The sequence below is a fragment of the Cebus imitator genome, unplaced genomic scaffold (genome assembly GCF_001604975.1).
Source record: "Cebus imitator isolate Cc_AM_T3 unplaced genomic scaffold, Cebus_imitator-1.0 Scaffold430, whole genome shotgun sequence".
NCBI classification, from domain to species: domain Eukaryota; kingdom Metazoa; phylum Chordata; class Mammalia; order Primates; family Cebidae; genus Cebus; species Cebus imitator.
In genome coordinates this window covers 971,472-992,584 of record NW_016107745.1, presented here as the reverse complement: position 1 = coordinate 992,584, position 21,113 = coordinate 971,472, and the positions used below count along the sequence as shown (strand labels likewise).

Below are 21,113 nucleotides of genomic sequence, written 5' to 3'. Positions count from 1 at the left end.
GGCATCTGGTTCTTACCTCATAGCATGGGCTATGAGATCTTGCTGTTTGTTTCTGCCATAGATCCCTCATATATAGTGGGCCTGGTACCCTCAATACTTAATAGCTGTTGAATTTTGCTTTCATTTTTTTTTTTTACCAGTTAGGTGTAGATACTAAAAATGTCTACCTCATAAGATTGTTTTGAGGATTTAAAAAGTTATTTATAATCACACTGCCATGTGTGTACCTATGCAACAATCTTGCATGTTCTTCACACGTACCCCAAAACCTAAAATGCAATTTAAAAAAAAAAAAAAGAAATTTCCTGGGAACTAAATGCAAACCAATAAATAAAATGCATCAATTCAGCACTTAAATAAATAAATAAATAAAGTTATTTATATGTAAATGAGTAGAACAGTGGTCTAAGAGGGGAGGGGTTCTCTTCAAGAACTGATATATTTGGGAATTATTTTCTTATTGCATTATTTTAGAATATCTTTTAAATTTGTCTTTAGTGTAAAAAAAGTGCATCTTTCTTAAACCAAATCAGATAGTGAGCATATAAAAGTTTAAATCAGATAAGATAGGAATTGATCATTTACTTGATACAAGATCACTAAGAAATGTTCTTGGCAAGATAAAGAAACTGATTTCAGTTATCCACATCTACTTTTCTCCCTTTCAGAACCATACTTTCCTCTGGCCACCCTGCAAGTTGTACCTATACTGCACTACTGTCCTATGGTCCTTATTCTCAACTACTTCTCAGCTAATTCCATTTGAATTATTTGTATTTATTTCTGAACTCTTCTGCGCTATGACAGACGAGAAACTTTAGAGAATAGTGTGTGATACTAGGCACTGTGTAGGCTTACAACAAATATTTGTTGAGCAACTGAATTTTCTAGTTCCCATTATTCTTAGTAGTTAATTCTCATCCACACTGATTTGACCTTGAGGTTTTTGTAAATATAACATTTTTATGGCCATTAATATGATTTATCAATTCAGTGTGTAAGCAACTTTTCAGGAATCTTATTGCATAGTGTGATATAAAAACACTACGTTATCATAGATATGAAAAGTATGCCATTAATCACAATGAATTTAGTGTATGAAATTTTCTTTTTTTACCTTTACCAGTTTCAGAAAAATATTAGTGATTTTTAAATCTTGATACATTTCAGTATTTGCAATATTGAAACTGTTGCATTTGTGGGGTCATAGAAAATCATTTAAAAACCTTTTTTCATAAATGTAAAAAAGGTCTTTTTAGGCTGAGGTATAAATACTATACACAGAAGAAAATTATCTTTCATGTACCAAGCCCTCCACTGGTTTCACTTTTATTTCTTTTAATTTTTGTGTCAAATTTGTAAGATTATGTCTTCAGTTTATAGGTAAGGAAACTAAAGCTTCAATAGGGTAAGTGACTTGCTCAGGGTCTCATAAGCAGCAGGGACTTGAACTCAGGTTTTTGGACTCTAAGCCAGTGTTATTGAATATACTCCCAAGAAATATAACTCTACTGTGATGAGCCAAAGAGATAATATTCCATTTAGCTTTTGAAAGGAAATAATCTAAGGGAAACTTAGAAGCGCTATGGAAACATTTTTTCAGCTACGGCTGAAGGCTTTAAGTTTGAAGTGGATTCATATCAAAGAGACCTACACTTTCATTATACCTCTTAACCCCTTAGTTAGGCATAAGACTTTCCAAAACACATATTCTAATTCCATGGAAGGAATACATTCAAACTGTGTTCCCATTGCACAATTACTTTATGACTATTTGGTTCTAATTTCCTTTCTCATTACTTGTCCTTGATGTCTTATATTCTGGACTGTAGTTTTTTTGAGGTCTCCTGTTATATTTATTTAATACCTGTGGTTATTGTTCCCTTCTTTGGTACTTTACACGCAGAAGATGCTTAATAAATGTTGAATACTCTTGAGTTGTAGCATTTAAGATTCTTGTACCATGTGCCCCTCTCACCTTTATGATATTCTCTATTACATTCCTATAGAAATAGCGAAACTAATTGTTCATTTTTCATCTTTGCTCATCTTTTCTTGTGCCTTTTTCCTATTCTGAGTGGCCCTTCTCCTTTCTTCTACATATGGCTTTGCTTTCAATTCTGCCTTCTCAATGTGACCTCCACCATTAAGACCATTACATGTCTTTATACCTTTGAATTATGACACTTCAGCATATCTTATTGTCATTTATTCTTCTGCATATGCCCTGTCTTATCTGGATTGTGAGTTTAAGTTTTTGTTTCTCTTTATGTCTGAGTGTTAGCTAACATATTCAAGAGATTCTCAGTGAATATTCTGATAGAAAATCAGTGGTAGTCACCTATAAAAGGCTTAATTTAAAGCACTGCTGACTAGTTTGGGGAGAAAATTTAGCAGACAAAGATGAAGTTGTCTGCCATCCAACATGTTTCAGTTGACATTGCAATTAATAAAAAGAAAATAATCAAGGCCAAGTGGCTCATATTTGGATATATTCTAGAAATAACACTGTGACACCTTCCCCCACTTTTCTTTTTCTTTGTTGTATTGTCTTTTTTCTTTCTTATTCTTCTTCTAGACAAGAGTCTGGCTATGTCACCTAGGCTGGAGTGTAGTGGTGCAATCATAGCTCACTGCAATGTAGAACTCCTGAACTCAAGTGTTCCTCCAGCCTCAGCCCCCGAGTAGTTGAGACTACAGGTGTGAGCTGCCTATTCTGTGTCTCTTAACATATGCACTTACATTGTTCACCATGAATCTCCTTGATCTTGTTTTTAACATTTACTGTGTTTTCTTTTGTGTCTGAATAGCTAAAAATGGAGCGATTTTATTTTTTTCTTTGATTTTGGTCACATATTTCTTGTTGGTCAGTTACTGAGGACTGTAACTGAGTCATTTGAACTATATTCTGTTAGGTTCTGAAATGAAAGCTTGATTCTCTCAGCTGTCCACTGACATATTATTTGTTGTAATTTTGGAAAATACTGAAAATTGTGGTAGTGTTGAAGCAAAATCTATGTTGGACTTATTTTTTAATAACAAATGACATACATTTATTGGAGAACTAATTTATACACCTAGACATCCTGCAATATAGTTTAAATAAATTATGGAAGATCTATAAGGTAACTATTATTAAGATTATTTTTCATGTGAGGGGATGAGTCTGAGAAGAATTAGATTGCTGTCTAAAAGGTCAAATATTTAACAAATAACACTGCTATAACGTAAACTCTTAAAGGCAGGGACTTTGTTTTGTTCACTATTGTAGTCCCAAAACTTAGGACATGACTGGAACTCAAATGTTTGTTAAATGAATCCAATTCCTCTCCTCTTGTTCTCTCTTGAACTCAACTCCAGATTTTTCACTCTCATCACCCCATTAAAGCTATTTTTTGTTGATGTTATCGATGACCTCACTGTTCCTAACATCAAAGGTCTCAGTCTTTTCTAACTTGACCTATCAAGTTATATTTACCCATTAGTTATTACTCTTTCCTTGAAATACATTGTTTATTTCCAAAACAACCAATTATCTTGTTTCTTTCCCTTCTTCCCTGGCTACTCTTAAGTAATGTTTTCTTTTCATGTTTCAAGCCTCTAAATATTGGAGTATTCCCAGGGCTAATTCTTCAGATATTTTCTACTTTTGATTTACTTCCTTGGCAAAATCACCCAGTGTCATATCTTTAAATACCGTTCAGACTATAGTAATTACCAATTTATATTTTTTTCCTGGACTTCCCCCCAGACTCTGCTCTAATGTATTGGTGATTAATAGACATGTGAAGCTTAATATGTCCAAAACCAGACTCCTAATATCTTAATTTTCTATACTAACAATTGGAAGAGTATATCTAATCATACAAACTCAACCCTTCTAGTTGATTAGGACAGATAACCTTAGTGTCATCTTTGACATTGAGACCAGTAGTCTGTTGGCTGTGTCTTCTAAATATATTCTGAATCTGATCACTTCTCACCTCCATTGTAATCATTCTGGTCCATGCCAGCATCCTTTTCCAGATTTTATTGCAATAGTTTCCTAGCTGATTTCCTGAGAGGACCCTTGGCACCCCTGCAGACTGTTCTCAATATAATAGCCTGGGAGGTCCTATTTATAGAAGGAAAAAGTCAAGACAAATTTTTCTGTCAGAATAAAGAACTAAATTCTTAAAACCTACCTTTTGGACCTCATTTCTTACTACTCAGTCCAGCTCCACTGGCTCTCTTGCTAATATCAAGCATGTCCTCTTATTACTACCAAGATCTTTGCATTTATTTTTGTTTCTTCTGGCATAGGCTTTCTACAGATAATCTCCATGACTTAGGTCTTACAGTCTTTACTGAGATCTTCATCTCTACTAAGATGCCTTCCTCTCTGTGAGGTTCCTACTGACCATCCCATTTAAAATTCCAGCTCATTTCCTGCATCCCCTTTTTATCCCACCCATCGACACGTAGCCTCCTTCTTGTTTTACATCTTCCCATGTTACTTAACATCCTTTGATACACTCTACTCCTTTATCTTGGTATAGTTGTGTGTTTTAGATTTATAACTTCTTATTAGAATGTAAATTTTACCAGAATGTAAGTTCCACAGGGGTAGGAATGTATTCATTTGTCTTTCCTGATTTGTTCATGTGTCTATACCCAGAACAAATGAAGTAATGAATATTAGACCTGAATTTGAATCTAGTTCTGTTTGACCTGATAGCTAAACTAGGCTACCATTTGGTTTATGTGGATATATTTTTGTTTTAGATACCATACTCCTATGCCAACCTCACCACTACTCAGAAGCCTTTTGAACTAATGTTTTATAAATGTTATATATAATCAACAATCTTCCTATATTTAATCTTACAGTGACTAATTACTATATTCTGAATTTTATCTTTAAATATAGCTGTGGCATATATTTGTTGTATTTTATAAAAGTAGTGTTTGTGCACATGCATAATACTATGCATATCATGGTACTATATATATTATGTTATATACATATTTGTGTATATCTATATATGTAATTTTTAAAACAGGTTATCAGGACACCCCATGGGAGAGACTTTGATGACTCTTTAGAAAAGTGTGAAGAATATCTGAGCCCAAGGTCATGTAGTAAGCCTCAGCATTCAGCGAGGACCTTACTAGTCCATTCAGCACCCTCAACAATGCCGAAGCATTCTCCAAGCCCTGTGTTAAATAGAGCTTCTCTCAGGGAAAGGTAATTATGTGCTCTCTTTATTTCTGTACTGATCTTTGAATAATAAATATTAGAAAGGGAAGCAGCAATTATACATGTGGAATGAATATTTATAAAAATGTAATTTGATTTTAAGAGGCTTAAATTGTTTTTGTTTAGAATATATTACATATTAGATGTGTTAGATGGTTCTTCCTAGCACAATTCCGTAGAAGTGAGTTTATTAAACAGATAGGGTCACATTAACCCTAACTACAGATTATACTTCTTAAAAGTGAAAAGTAGGGTATGTGATTGTTTTTAGTAGATTCAGAGGAATTTGATATTATAGGTTTGCCTTAGGTATAAACACGACATAGATTATATGTTGTATTTAGTCATAATGGCTATCTGTATATTATTGGTAGATGGTATCTAGTTTTCTCAAACAACCTTCCCCCAACTCCCCAAGAGCATCTTAATTATGTAAAGATTCCAACTGTCCCTTTAAAAATACTATGGCAACCAGAGTCTGATTCTCTTATAATTTGGATGTGAAATAAATGCTTCCTTTTCATAGATTTTAAAATTGAAATTGGAAATTCATTACCTCTGTTACAAATAGTAACATAGGAAACCATGTTTCTGTAATAAATTGAAAATAAATCAACCCTGGTTAAAAAAATTAAGTTTTTTTCTATATGTAAGAGAAACACTGTCAACAACGTGGAAATCAATGTATCTTTACAGCTGGCGCTAAAGTAAGCGCACCAAATTCCTGTAGTGTATTGGGGCCATCAGATATAATTAACAAAGATTTAATTAACTGTGGAGAATATATCAAAAATTTAACTAAAAACTGATGATTTTAACAACTGTGTGTTAGTTTGGATGCTGTGTTAAAACAAATCTAAACATATAGGTTTGTCTGTATTCTTGTTAGCTTTGCAAGCATTCAAAATATTATATGGAGGCATATTATAGACCCCAATCCTGAGATATGGAATTTTGATTAAGGTTGCTTCTGGTCTCTTAGAATCATGCCTGTGGGAGTGGGGAGGGGATAACGGAATCATTAGCATAGGTGCACACATATACAAACAACAACAACAACAAAAAAAAAACATCAAAAGTTCAGGAGAAATTCTGGAAGAGAGGTTTTTCTGCAGAAGTTGGTAACTTACATTTGAATATCAGGGGACTTTCCTTGATTTCATCATCTGTCCAGATGTTTAGAGGTACAGTTGGTGCTGCTTTCTTTTTATCGATTTTTAGAATTCATCTCTTGCGATTTTGTTGATTAGGTTCTTCGTCATATCCATACATTTTTCAGAATTTTTTTAAGTCTGTATTTCCTTGGATATGTTTTTATACTTTTATTTTTCTATCTTTTCACATATTTTGCAGAACTTTCCGATTGTAAACTTACCACTCTAACACAGTATTAATTTCAATTCTGTGTTACTTTATCTTTGTATGCAATTCTGTTCCAGCTTTTGATTTCAGTCCTTTCCAGATTGATAAATTCTTCATTGAGGCTATATTGAAAAATTTTTTATTGATGATAGCTAAAGTTAGCTGTCCCTTTATTCATATTTCAGTGTGGGCAAGGGCTTAGAGTAGATAGTGGTGGCATTTACACATTGTTTTCACTCAGGATGATAGATGTAGTAAGTTCTTTGCTAGGAGAAAATGAGTGATTCTAATGTTAAACGTCACCTATTTTATCTATAACTTTAGGGAGGTTAGGTAATTTTAAAATAAAAGAATATAACAGCATTTTAGTTTTGAGTTTATCTAAATAAATTAACATTTTATTGGTGTACTCTCTGGGGCAGGCATGATAGATAAGCTTTTTTACTTTCACTAAAGCAGAGCACCTTTGATTTGAGTGTATTTTCTAAATAGGTAAGTCTCTAAAGGAAGATAAAATGTCTAAGACATATTACTGGGAACAAAAACATTTTATTCTTTTCAATACTCAGTACCACATATTTAAATATAAGACATTCTCTGAAATGGCTTTTTCTAGGTCACTAGGCAGTATACTTGTAGGGTGCTTATAGAATCTATTGAAATCAGTAAACAATTGAAACCGATATAAATGTAGATTGTATGTTCCAGGCAAAATTGGAAGTTTTGCGTGGACACTGTATGAGAGAACATACAGTTATAGGATTTTATCTGTGTAAATATTCACTGAAATTAAATGTTTTCTCTAAGATTGCAGTAAAATGCCGACCGCTTAATCATGTATATAAATAAACAGATTTTTAGAAACTTTCGCAGTTGCTCTAATCAAATGAATTTCTTTATTTATAGTGAAGGTGGTTTTTACTTTGCGCCCATTTAAAAAAAATCCTCCAATAAAGTTAGCACAACATAAAATTGTTTCAATTTTAGTTATAAGTGTTATATTTCAGAAGCAGTTTTCTTCTCAGTATATAAATATTAATATTATAACTTAAAATTTGTGTGAGGTGTTGAGTTATTCTAAAATTAGACCAAGGAATACTAGCAAATCTTATAAAGGAGATGATATTCTTTTGAATCATGCTTAAAGTTTTGATTTTTATAAATGAAGTTAGATTGGCAAGCAAGCATTCCTTATACTACAGCACAGACTAGTGGATTCTTTAATAGTAGTATTGAAGAGATCCAGTGGATCCTTGGAGCTGCGTAATTGGATCTCAGATTTCCAAGATGTGCTATATATATTGCAAATAACACAGTCTGCTAATATATTTTTTATAGGTGCAATAGGACTTGCGTTTACCTATACAGGAGATTAAAATTTAGATAATTGATAATTCATTGAGTTATTTAACATACATTATGTAAAACATCCTGTTTAGTAGTTTATACTTTGTGTAAATATATGATATTTTAGCCTTTAAGAATCAACTGGGCTCATGCCTATAATCCCAGCACTTTGGGAGGCCAAGGAGGGCAGATCATGAGGTCAGGAGTTTGAGACCAGCTTGACCAACATGATGAAACCCATCTCTACTAAAAGTACAAAAATTAGTCAGGTGTGGTGGCGGGCCCCTGTAATCCCAGCTACTCAGGAGGCTGAGGCAGAAGAATCACTTGAACCTGGGAGGTAGAGTTTGCAGTGAGCCAAGATCACGCCATTGCACTCCTGGGTGACAGAGTGAGACTCATCTCAAAAAAAAAAAAGTTAGGGGAGGGAAAAATGGCAAAGATTTTAACAACATATCAACGTTTTAACTATTTCTTTATAAAGGAATTATTAATACTTTATAAGTATGCACTATAAAATTAGATAGAAATTTTTATTATATGAAATCAAGTTGTTTACCTATACTAATGTCAGTTTTGAAATTGAGAAGGGCATATAAAAGAGAAAGGAATGCTTTGTTTCTTCTTTCACATCTTTAATTTCAACCCCCAGACACTAATAATAAAGTCATATTTTTCATTTTTTTAGATGCATTTACCCATAGCTGAGACTAGAGAGATGATATCATCTATGTTGAAAAGAAACCATTTAACTTCTGTGTTGCTATGTATTCTGAAAAAATAGGAGCATGATTAAATTGTAAATATTTTAATCTATTACACACATTTTGTTTCATTGAATAAAATTTGGCATTTTTTTCTCTGCAAAAAGGAATTTTTTTCACATAGTTTGAGGGTATGATTACTAGAGAATAGGAAGTATATGTAAAGGCATTGTACATAGAATTATTGTTTTAATGTGAAAATTTGTATCTTTAATTATAGCTCTAAATAATTATGTGTGGAAGTCATTAAAATGGTCAGATATATAGTTATGTTCTCCCAAATGTATGCCAACCTTTATTAAGACTATTTGTTGAACATACTGTGAAAACTTGATAGTATAGCCTAAAATCAGTACCTGATTTTAGTAATAAAATATAACTTATTTTATGCCTACAGGTTTCATTCTGATTGGTGTTCACCTTCAAACTGCGATGAGATCCATGACCGGGTAAAAAATGTCTTGAAATCACATCAGGCTCATCCAAGACATTTATATGTTAGTTTCTAAAGTTTTCTCTTGATGGTTAAGAAAACCACCAAAGATACTTAAAGCTTACGATATTTAAAAAAAGATGCTTACGATATTTAGTCACAGGGAAGGAAAAAAAAGAAAGCTCCATTTGATGGAAGTCAGTGGGTTTTGCCCAAAGCAACCTATCTAAATTCCCGGTCAACGTAAATCATTATGCAAAATGTTTGACATAGACCATCTGAACTATAAACAACGTTAGTGATAATTATCTTATAAAGCTTCATTACATAGTGACTTGATGATAATTATTTCACAGCTTCATAATATGAGAACTCTTGTTTTGTGGCCCAATATAAAGCAATTTCATCTGCTGCAAACAGATTTAATTCTAAACGGTAGCATGAGGGGGTAGTGAGAGGTATGTAGTTTGAAGAAACTTCTCAGTTAATTTGTATGTTAGTTGAATAAAAGAGGAAAAGAGCAGGTTGGGTTTGTCAGGTTTAATATTAGAGAAAATCTATATGAGGATATTTTTTGAGAAAAAGCAGATAAACATTCATATACATGACAGCTGGGAAATAATGACTGTACTTTTTTGTTTTTGATCTCTTGTTTCATTCATTAGTTTAAAAAGCAGTCTTTATCATCAATGTATGTTTGATACTAAGATTAGTCTTTGGGATATAAGGGGCTTATATGACCTTGGGATCAGTTTTTACAGTTTTAAGTTTCTGTGTACGTGCTGTTTTTAAAATTAAACTTCTTTTTAAAGTATACATATGGAAAATGCACAAATAATAAGTAACAGCTTGATAAATTACGAAATTTGTCTCATGTAAACTACCTACCAGATCAAGAAATGAAACAGTTCTGCAGAAGCCTCTCTTGTTTCCTGCCAGCTACTGCCATTCCAAGTATAAACATTATCTAATGTCTATAATTACTTATCTTCTAACAGCAAAATATAATATTGCATGTTTTGAACTTTATAAAAATGTCTACATTTTTATAAAGTCTACAGTGTCTACTTTTTTATTCATGTTTCTCTTTGGTTTTTCAATTCAAGCATTTTTGCAATTTAGACATCTTGTTTTACATAGCAGTATACCAGTAGTTCATTCTTGTTGCTATGAATAAAATGTGTTCATACAATACATTTTACTGTATGAAAATGCTACCATTTATTTATTCATTCCTCCATTGATGGGCATTTGGTTTGTTTTGGTTTTGGGATATTATAGAGCTGCTGTGAGCAGTATGCACATATCTTGGGTGACATTACATACATTTTATTTGGTATGTATCTACTGGTGGAATTAATCAGAGGGAATGTGTACACTCAGCTTTAGTAGATGCTATCAAAGAATGTTGCACATGGCTATAACAGTTAAATTCCCATTACCAATGTGGAAGAGTTCTACTTGTTTCCCACCTTCACCACTCCTTTGATTGACTGCTTGTGTGTTTGTGTACATGCGTGTCTGTGCTTGTATGTGTTTTCATTTGGCATTTTGATAAGTGAGAAGTAATTTATCACATAATAGTTTTAAGTTGCTGTTTCCAATGACAAGTGGATGTTATTCGCCTTTTGGATATCCTCTTTTGTGTTCAGGTTATTTGTTCATTTTTCTACTGGATTGTCTATTTTTCATTTTTAGGTGAGTTCTTAGATATATGTTTTGCAATTTTCTTTTCCTACTCTGTGCCTTATCTTTTCACTCTTAATGGTATATTTTGATTAAAAGTAGTTATTCCAATGGATACAATTGATCATTTTTCCTTTTTGATTAGTATTTTTATAATTTTTATCTACTTCAAGACTCTCTCCTATGTTTTATTCTAAAGTCTTTTTTTCTTTAACATTTAAATATATGAACCATTTGGAGTTGTTTTTTTTCCACATAGTGGTAGCTAGGGATCACATTGCAAGAAAGGTTCAAGTCTCATGACTATGGATTTGTCTGTTTTACTTTCTGGTTCTCTTAATTTTGTTTTATAAACTCAATACCAGTCTTGTACATCCCTGAAAATAGAAGAAGGAAAACTTTCCAAGTCATTGTATGAAGTCAATATTTACTGTAATGCTATAACCAGACAACAATATTACAAGTAAAGAAAAATGCAGACCAATGGCCCTCCTGAATCTATATACAAAAATTCCCAACAACATAGTAGCAAATTAAATCCATCTGTATTTAAAAATGAAAATACATCATAATCAAGTGGACTTATTCCAGAAATGCACAGTAAACTCATCCTTTTAACTGATTAAGAAAAAGCATATTCTTTCTATGTAGTTTCAGCAGACACAGAAAAAGCATTCAATAAAATTAAACTCCATTCATGATAAAAACTCTTAGTAAAGTGGGAGTAGAAGTAAACTTCCTTTGAGCATCTATTGAAAATCTATAGCTAACATTATACTTACTGGTGAAAGACTGAATGCTTTTCCCCAAAGTTCAGAAACAAGGCATTGTTTCCTTTAGCATCATACTGAGAATCTTAGGCAATGTAATATGACAAGAAGAATGAACATCATAAAGATTCGAAAGGCAGAAACAACTGTATTTGCCGTAGATATGATTATTTATATAGAAAACTCTAAAGCATCTGCAGAAAAGCTCCTAGAAATAGTGAGTTGAGCAAGGTCACAAAAAGAATGAAAGTCATTTTTTTCTATATACCAGCAATTGAAATTTCAAGTTAGAAAATCTATACCATTTACAATAGAAACAGTAATTTAAGTGATTAGCTAAAATTCTGAACTTTCTGTATGCTGAGAACTAGAAAACACTCTTGAAAGAAATCAAGGAAAAGAGAAAATAGAGTTGACATAACACATTCATGAATGGGAGGATTCAATATTTGAATCTCAATTTGATATCGAGAATTGATACAATCTTAATCAAAATTCCAACACATGTTTTTTAGTAGATGTTTACAAGCTTATTTAACAATGTATGAAAGGCAAAGGAACTTGAAACATCAAAACAATCTGAAAACTAATGAAGTTGGAGGACTCACTGCCTAATTTTAAGATTTTTACAGTAAAGCACAGTAATGAAGATCACATATGTCAAAGGAATAGAATAGAGATTCTAGAAATAGACCCACATAAATACTGTCAACTGATTTAGACAAAAATATAAAGCCAATTAAATGTTGACTTTGTTTTTGTTATCTTTTAAACAAATGGTTGTGGATTTTTTTTTTTTAAAGCCCCTTGGCATGTAATTCAAAATAGATCATAGACCTTCAATGTAAAACTGTAAAACTTCTAGAGAAAAACCATGGTAGAAAATCTGTGTAATTTAAGTTTGGCAATGAGTTTTTAGATATGATAGCAAGTACAACATCCATAAAGTTAAAAATATTTATAAATTTTATCTCATTTGTTCTGTGAAAGTCACTATTAAGAGAAAAGAAAGGTCACAAGTTGGATGAAAATATTTTAAAATCATATATATGAATTAGGACTTGTATCTAGAGTTAGGGAAAAAAAAAGCACAAAACGACTATCCAGACTTAACAAAAACAAAATAAATAACCAAATTAAATAATGGGCAAAACATCTGAACAGGCATTTCACCAAAAAGACACATTAAAACATGCTCAATTCATCATGGAAATGCAAATTAAAACCATAATGAGAGGCTGGGCACAGTGGCTCATGCCTGGTAATCCCAGCACTTTGGGAGGCTGAGGTGGGGAGATCCCAAGGTCAGAAGTTCGAGACCAGCCTGGCCTATATGGTGAAACCCCGTCTCTACTAAAAATAGAAAAAAAAATTAGCTAGGCGTGGTGGTGGGCACTTGTAGTCCCACCTGCTTGGGAGGCTGAGGCAGAGAATGGCTTGAACTTGGGAGGTGGAGGTTGCAAACGTGAGCAGAGACCACACCACTGCCCTTCAGCCTGGGTGACAGAGTGAGACTCCACCTCAAACAAAACTATAATGAGATACCACCATACACCTACTAGAATCATTAAATAAAAGCAAGAACAAAATTATGCTGACAAGGACATGGAGCAACAGGAATGCCATTTGATGCTGGTGGGAATACCAATGGTATGGCCACTATAGAAGACAGTTTTTAATAAAGTTAAATGTATGCTTATCATATGACCTGGCAATCCCACTCCTAGATCTTTATCCAAATGAATTGAAAATTTATGTTCACACAAAAATCTGCACACAAATATTTATAGAAACTTTATGGTTGCCAAAAACTGGAGACAACAAAGATGTCATTTATTGGCAGATGGTGAACAAACTAAGGTACATCTATCCTCAGTGGAATACTCAACAATAAAAAAGAATGATCCATTAATTCACACAACATGATGAATCTTAAATATAGCTTGCTAAATGAAAGAAGCCAGATCCCCAAAGCTACATGTATGAATTTATTTATATGACATTATTGAACTGAGGAGGGGGTCAGAAGATGTTGACTACAAAAGAGACCAGCCTAACAGGGAAATTTTGAGGTTTAAGGAACTGTTGTTATTGGTATGGGAGTGATCAATACATAACTATGTGTTTGTCAAAACTCATAGAAATGTACATCAGAGTTAACTTTGCTATATGAAAATTAAAAGAAAAAATCAAGCATGATGTTGTGTCATCCAAGGACATAATTACTATCATGATTAATGAATATAACAATATTAAAATGTAAGACATGTTTAAATCAACTGACCTGAATAACTGAAATATGATGTTTTAAATGCATACAGTAAGGCTAAGACAAAAAGAACTACATAATCACTATATTCTGGTTCAGGGGTCAGCAAATTTTTCTGTAGCCAGTAAGATAGATGTTAAATAGTTTTTCCTTTTTGAGTCATAGGATCCCTGTGACAACTACATAGCTGTGTGGTTATAGCAAGAAAGCAATCATATACAATATGTAAACAAATGAGCATTTCTGTGTACCAAGAAAACTTTATCATTGTGCACTAAAATGTGAATTTCATGCAATTTTCATTAATTTTTATAAAATATTCTATTTTTATAGTCATTTACAAATGTAAATACTACTCTTAGCTCTTATACTAAAATAGGCAAAGGGCCAGTTTTGCCCTGTGATCTGTAGTTTGATAACCGCTGCTCTAGTAGATAAATGTGTTTCATACAGGGATATGAATTATCAATTCTGAAAATATTTTGCACGTGTATTAGGGTTGAACCAATAAGTAAATAAACTGTAGATAAAGACAGTAGATTTCTCACTGTCAGAAAAAGAACGCAGGAGGATGAAGGCTAGAATGAACCCGGTGATGTTGGGTTAGAGTTTGACATAAGTTTTAATTCATGTTTATTTTAAAATATATACAAATAGATTGGTTCAGAAATAAATATGGATATGAATGTATACCTGAGTTAGTATACATACATATTTCTTACCTCTGTCCTTCAAAAGGGCAGAAGCAGTGACAATAGCATTGAGCACACCCAGATCCCAGATCTTGGTTTCTAAAAAACTTTTTTCAAATAAAAGTTGCCAGCGCTCTTGTAACAATGGCTAATTCTGGGGCTGGGGTAGGAAAAATACAAGATTAACATGGAACATCTTGTAGTGTAGAACATTAAGAACTGCTCAAAAAAGGTGATAGAGAGGGAGAAGGAGCATGTCAACCGGACACAGAAGACAACTAAATGAGCCTCTGGTGGTCAGTGTTGGAATAATATTATACAAAGCAGTAGTGTTGGATGATAATTCAAAGAATAAAATAAATATCCAAGAGTCCATACTGATATAAGTGAAACAATGAATGAGAATGGACAAATCTTCATTACAGAATTCTAAATAAGTGATTATGAATATTGTTCCCCCCTACAGGAAGTGGAGCTTACTTTCTGTCCCCTTGTGTGAGTACTGGAGTGATACTGGACTTGGTGACTTGTTTCTAATGAGTAGTGGATGCAAAGGACAAATAGTAACTTTGGTAGAGTTACTGAAATCACCCAATAGGTTCTTCCACTGCCTGCAAAAGCTAGTACAGTGAGAAAAGCAGGAGTTGCAGTACAGAAAGTATTTAATAATCACAGGGTCAGTCAGTGAGGAGATGGGAGATATTTCTCACATCTGCCTCTGAGAATTCAGAGGCTAGTGTTTTTAAGGATGCTTTGGTGGTCAGGGGACTGAAGAACTGAGACGATTAGCTAGGGATGAAGTCACAGGAGTGTTGAGACTGTCTTCCTGTAGCTGAGGTAGTTCCAGGGAGGGGTTGCAGGACTAGTTGAGTCAGTTCCTTGGTATGGATCACAAGTCCAGGTGGCATCTCTTGGTTTGCCAAAATGCTAAATCTGAAAAATATCTCAAAGTTCCTTAGGTTTCACGATAGTGATGTTACATACAGGAGCAGCTGGAAAATGATAAATCTTAAAACCTGTAGTTATCTGAGGTGCTAAGCACCACAGAAAAGCAAGCTAAGCAAGTGATTATGGGTTATTGTTTAACCATGCTTTTTTTTTAGCAAAGTTCATACCCCTACCATAATTACAACCTTTGGCCTTTGTTTTATAAAATTTTTATCTTCCTTACTTTAAATTTAAACTTTCAACTAAATTCCTTCCAGTATGAGCTTGGCCTATGTGTAGGGATAAACAAAGGCAGTTAGCTTGTGAAGTTAGAAGCAAAATGGAGTGAATAATAATAGATTTCTCTCAGTGTTAAAATTTTGCAAAGATGGTTTTAAAATGTGGCAGACACCACCTTAAAAAAGTGATAAAGTTAACATCATCAGTGATTACTTAGGTTGATATCATGTATCCTTTGATGTCATGTGATGTGAAGGGCATTTCTCTGTCATATTGTTCTGCCAAAGCCATAACTGTAGTCTAGATGTGAGAAAACATCAGACAAAACCAAATCGAAGGACTTTGTTCAGAATACCTGATCAGTACAATACCTTGTTGTCAGTCATGAATAACAAGAAAGGACTATAAAACTTGTCACAGATTGGATGGAGGAAACTAAGGAGAAATGATGACTAAATGTAACGTGATATTCTCTATTGGATCCTGGAACAGAACAAGCACATTATTGGAAAGACTGGTGAAATCCAAACTAAGTTGTCCTTTTATAAAATAGTTTTGTACCAATGTTAATCTCTTAGTTTTGCCAGATGCACCATGGTTCTATGTTAACAATAAGAAAACCTCAGTGAAGGGTGAAGTTTCTGTGTATAGGAACTCTCTATACTGTCTTTGCAACTTTTATGTAAATATAAATATTCCAAAATAAAAGAGTTACAAAGTTACTGAGTTCTTAAACCCTTTGTACCTTTAATTGAGTTGGTGTGATTCTAGGTCCCTTCCCTCTCAAAGTTACTGTGTATTGATTCTTAACCTTCTCCAGCAAGACAGAAAAAACTCCCTTCTGCCTTTCAGAGGCTTTCTGCTTAGCTTTTTGTCCCCTCACTCTGCATAATTTCAGACATTCTGCAAGTGTCTTGAGGGAACATTCTGCTCAGTTTTGCATCCATTGTGTCTCAGTGAATTTTGGTCTCTCAAATCATTAATTTTGTCCGTCTAGCATAGTGAGACTGCCAAAAACCTGCTGGATTCTCTGTCCTGCAGCAGTGGACCTGTGGTTAAAAGAAGCATGGATTCTTGACATTTTGTTGTATACTCAGAATCCACAGATGTCTCCAGGGAAAAAACAAACAAACAGATGCAGACCATTAGCTCACCTCTCTGAAGTGACCTCAGGAATCTTGGCATTACTAACAATGCTTAAGCAGCTTTCTAATGCCTTTAACACAAGAAAAAATATACATATGTAAGCAAATTCTTTCCTATTCAGAAATACCACTTCTTTAATTACTTTAATTTTTATGTTTAACCTGGCTTGACTTCCTTGAATGGAAGTAAGTAAATTTGTTCATGTTGATTTACACTGGACACTACTGTCAATGTTTTTAAATGTTTTATGTTAAAAGCAACTTGAGCACAAGCCCTTAAAATTAGTGTTATCTTTCTGACTGTATTCATTCATAAAGCATTTATTGAGAATTTTCACCTAGTGTCTGCATGCTATGTACCTGGCACTGTGCAGAGCACTCAGGATATTTTCATGAAATCAAAGTCTTTGCCCATAAGGATTCCTTTTTTTTTTTTTTTTTTTCTTTTTTTCTGTGTTTGAGGTATCCCTGTGCAGGTTTGTTATATAGGTAAAATCCTATCAAGAGGTTTTGTTATACAGATTATTTTGTGACCTAGGTACTAAACCTAGTACCCAATAATTATTTTTTCTGCCCCTCTCCCTCCTTCTACTCTCTACCCTCAAGGCGGGCCCATTAAGAGTGGTGGGAGAGGGCGTCCTTGTCTTGTGCTGGTTTTCAAGGGGAATGCTTCCAGCTTTTGCCCATTCAGTATGATGTTGACTGTCGGTTTGTCATATGTGCTTTTTAGTTTGAGGTATGTTCCTTCAATATTTAGTTGAGAGTTTTAATAGGAAGAAGTTTGAATTTTATCAAAAGCCTTTTCTGCATCTATGGAGATAATCATGTGGTTTTTGTCTGTAGTTCTGTTTATATGATGAATCGCATTTTTTGATTTGTGTTATGTTGAACCAACCTTGCACCTTAGGGATAAAGCCTGCTTGATAGTGGCGGCTAAGCTTTTTGATGAGCTGCTGGATTAAGTTTTCCAGTATTTTGCCTTGATGTTCATCAAGCATATTGGCCTGAAGTTTTCTTTTTTTTGTTGTGTCTCTTCCAGGTTTTGATATCAGGTGAGGCTGTGGACTCCTACAATGAGTTAGAGAGCTGCCGAGACCAACTCAGTCGTAGAAACCCCAATCCAGGCGGCACTGAAGGAATTAAGAAACAGAAACAAAGATAGAGTGCAAAAGTGGGATCAGAGTGGGACTGTCAGGGATCTGCCAGCATTTTCTAGCTGACAGCCCAGAGCAGACTCTGACCCACGTATTTATTCTTTGTGAACAAGTGATGATTTTTTAATAAGCAAGTGCTCAGTGTTTCTTCATAGAATAAAGATAGACTAAACAGGCAGGTAGTGCCTGTTCACTGCTAAGATAGAAATAAGCTAAAGAACACTCTTTGCGAGTCAGCAATGAGGACAAGGTCAAATATCCTGGGTTTTGGGAGCTGGTTTAACTAGTGCAGGACCAGTACATACTGCTTGCTTATTCCAGCAGTTTCCTGCCTGGAGATGGCTCGGTGTTCCTTGCCATTGCCTCTCAGCAAACAACATATACTGCATCACACACACGTCAAGACCTCCTCCCAACAGAGAGCAGTTCCTCCTCCTCAAATTTGTGAAATGGTTTCAGTAGGGATAGTACCATCTCCTTTGTACATCTGGTAAATTCAGCTGTGAATCCATCTGGTCCTGAGTTGTTTTTTTGTTGTTGTTTTTAGTAGGCTATTTATTAATTCCTCCATTTCAGAACTTGTTATTGGTCTGCTCTGGGATTCAGTTTCTTCCTGTTCAGTCTTGGAAGGGTGTATATGTCTAAGAATTTATCTATTTCTTCTTAATTTTCAAGTTTATATACATAGAAATGTTCATAATATTGTCTAATGGTTGTTTTTATTTCTGTAAGGTCGGTGGTAATGTCCCCTTTGTTGTTTCTAGGATTGTATTTGATCTGTCTTTTCTTTTTTATTAGTCTAACTAGCAGTCTATTTTATTAATTTTTCAAAAAGCCAGCTCCTGGATTTGTTGATCTTTTGAATGGTTTTCATGTCAGTCACCTTCAGTTCAGCTCTGATTTTGTTTATTTGTTGTTTTCTGCCTGTTTGGGGAATTGTTTGCTCTTGGCTCTCTACTTCTTTTAGTTGTGATGTTATATTGTTTTTAAATTTGAGAACTTTCTAACTTTTTGATGTGGACATCTATTTCTATAAATTTACTTATTAACATTGCCTTAGCTGTGTCCCCGTGATTCTGATATGTTGTATCTTTGTTCTCATTAGTTTCAAAGAACTTCTTGATTTCTGCTTTAATTTTATTATTTACCCAAAAGTCATTCAGGAGCAGTTTGTTCAGTTTCTATGTAATTGTACCTTTTTGAATGAATTTCTTGTTTTGTAATTTGGTTGTGCTGTGGTCTGAGAGACTGATTGTTATGATTTCAGTTCTTTTGCATTTGCTGATGAATGTTTTACTTCCATATATGTGATCTGTTTTAGAGTATGTGCCAGGTGGTGATGAGAAGAATGTATATTCTGTTGTTTTTAGGTGGAGAGTTCTGTAGATACCTATTGAGTCCACTTGATTCAGAAGTGAGTTCAAGTCCTGAATATCTTTGTTGATTTTCTCTCTTGATCTGTCTAATGTCAGTGGGGTGTCAAAGCCTCTTACTATTATTGTGTGAGAGTCTACATCTCTTTTTGAAGGTCTCTAAGAACTTGCTTTATAAATCTGATTGCTCCCGTGTTGGGTCTATATGTATTTAGGATGGGTAGCTTTTCTTGTTGAATTGGCCCCTTTACTATTATGTAATGCCCTTCTTGTCTTTTTTGATCTTTGTTGGTTTAAAGTCTGTTTTGTTTTAAATTAGGATTGTGATCCCTGCTTTTTTCTGTTTTCCATTTGCTGAGTAGATTTTTCTCTGTCCCTTTATTTTAAGCCTATGTGTGTCACTGAATGTCTCTTGGGTCTTTTGAAGACAGCATACCAACAAGTCTTGGTTCTTTATCCAGCTTGCCAATCTGTCCTTTAATTGTGGCACGTAGCCCATTTACATTTAAGGTTAGTATTTATATTTGTGTATTTGATCCTGACATTATGTAACATCATAATGTTAGTTTGCAGACTATGTGGTCCTTTATAGAGTCACTGGTCTGTGTACTTCATTCAGTATGTTTTTGTAATAGCTGCTAATTGTCTTTCCTTTCCATATTTAGTGCTTCCTCCAGGAGCTCTTATAAGGTAGGTCTGGTGGTAATGAATTCCCTCAACATTTGCTTGTCTGAAAAATGTGGAACACTTCATAAATTTGTGTGTCATCCTTGTGCAGGGGCCATGCTAATCTTCTCTGTATCATTCCAATATTAGTATATGTACTGCCAAAGCGAGCACTAAAATAGCTTTATGTGGTTACTATTTTGCGAGGAATATATTCTTTCATACCTACACTTTTAACATTTTTGTTTATTTAACAGGGGTTTTTCATAGCATATATTGACTTTTTTATACAGTGTGGATATCATGGTGTTTTAATTTTAGTGTAAGTCTGTTCTTTATGTTCCTACTGATATATTTGGGTAGAAATTTACTGTTTTCTATTTGCACTACCTGTTCTGTAGTATTTCCTTTTCTCCTCTTTTGGGTTAAGTTATATTGTTATTTAATTTTTCTACCATTATTAACTAGGGATAATTTTTTTCTATTCATTTGATGGTAACTTTAAAGATTAAAACAAGTATTCTTATTAAAGTTTAATATAAATGAATATGTTAATTTTATTTATTCCCCTTCTGACTTAACAATGTTTGCTAACCCCTGCTTTTGTATTTGTATTCTTGTAGAATTTTTCCATAAGATTTTGCTGATACAACTTCTGTGGTATAAGCATGTTCCATTGTTATCTGCAGTTTTTCTCAAAATTGGTATCTTTAAATTGGGATCTAGAGACTCAAGTTCAGTTTTTATTTCAGAAGTCATATTGTGTCTTTCATTGGCAGGCACTTAATATCTGATTCATATTCTTTCCTTCCCTACTTTTTCTCTCTGTGGCAAATCTGATGCCAAGATGCATTAAATAGGAGTTACAAAAATATTCAATTTTCTTATCTGTTCTCCTCCTCCTCCCTGTCTGCTTCATCTATTTTGTTACCTAATGGCATCGTTCATTCATCCCTTTATTTTCTAGTGTTCATAATTTGTTCTTTAACATTCTCCAAAGGCAACCAGTTAGTTTTCCTTTTTTTTTTTTTTTTTTTTTTTTTTTT

General features: G+C 33.7%; 1 protein-coding gene and 1 non-coding gene across 5 annotated transcripts in view; one reads left to right on the top strand and one right to left on the bottom strand.

Annotated features, from left to right (window-relative positions):
- The window catches only part of SPATA6 (spermatogenesis associated 6), a 159,423-nt gene that overhangs the window by 94,599 nt on the left and 43,711 nt on the right, over positions 1–21,113 (top strand). For 2 of the 4 annotated variants that reach the window (XM_017510097.2, XM_037731909.1), the window contains 2 exons: positions 5,043–5,227; positions 9,110–9,209. The exons of 1 other annotated variant lie outside the window; for it this stretch is intronic. In XM_017510097.2, the coding sequence (XP_017365586.1) occupies positions 5,043–5,227; positions 9,110–9,209 (285 nt within the window). The remainder of the gene's footprint in view (positions 1–5,042; positions 5,228–9,109; positions 9,210–21,113) is intronic. One more of the 4 variants, XM_017510098.2, reaches the window with a different exon arrangement.
- On the bottom strand, positions 20,135–20,241 carry LOC119468436. The gene has a single exon (XR_005197113.1). It is a non-coding gene; the product is annotated as a U6 spliceosomal RNA (small nuclear RNA).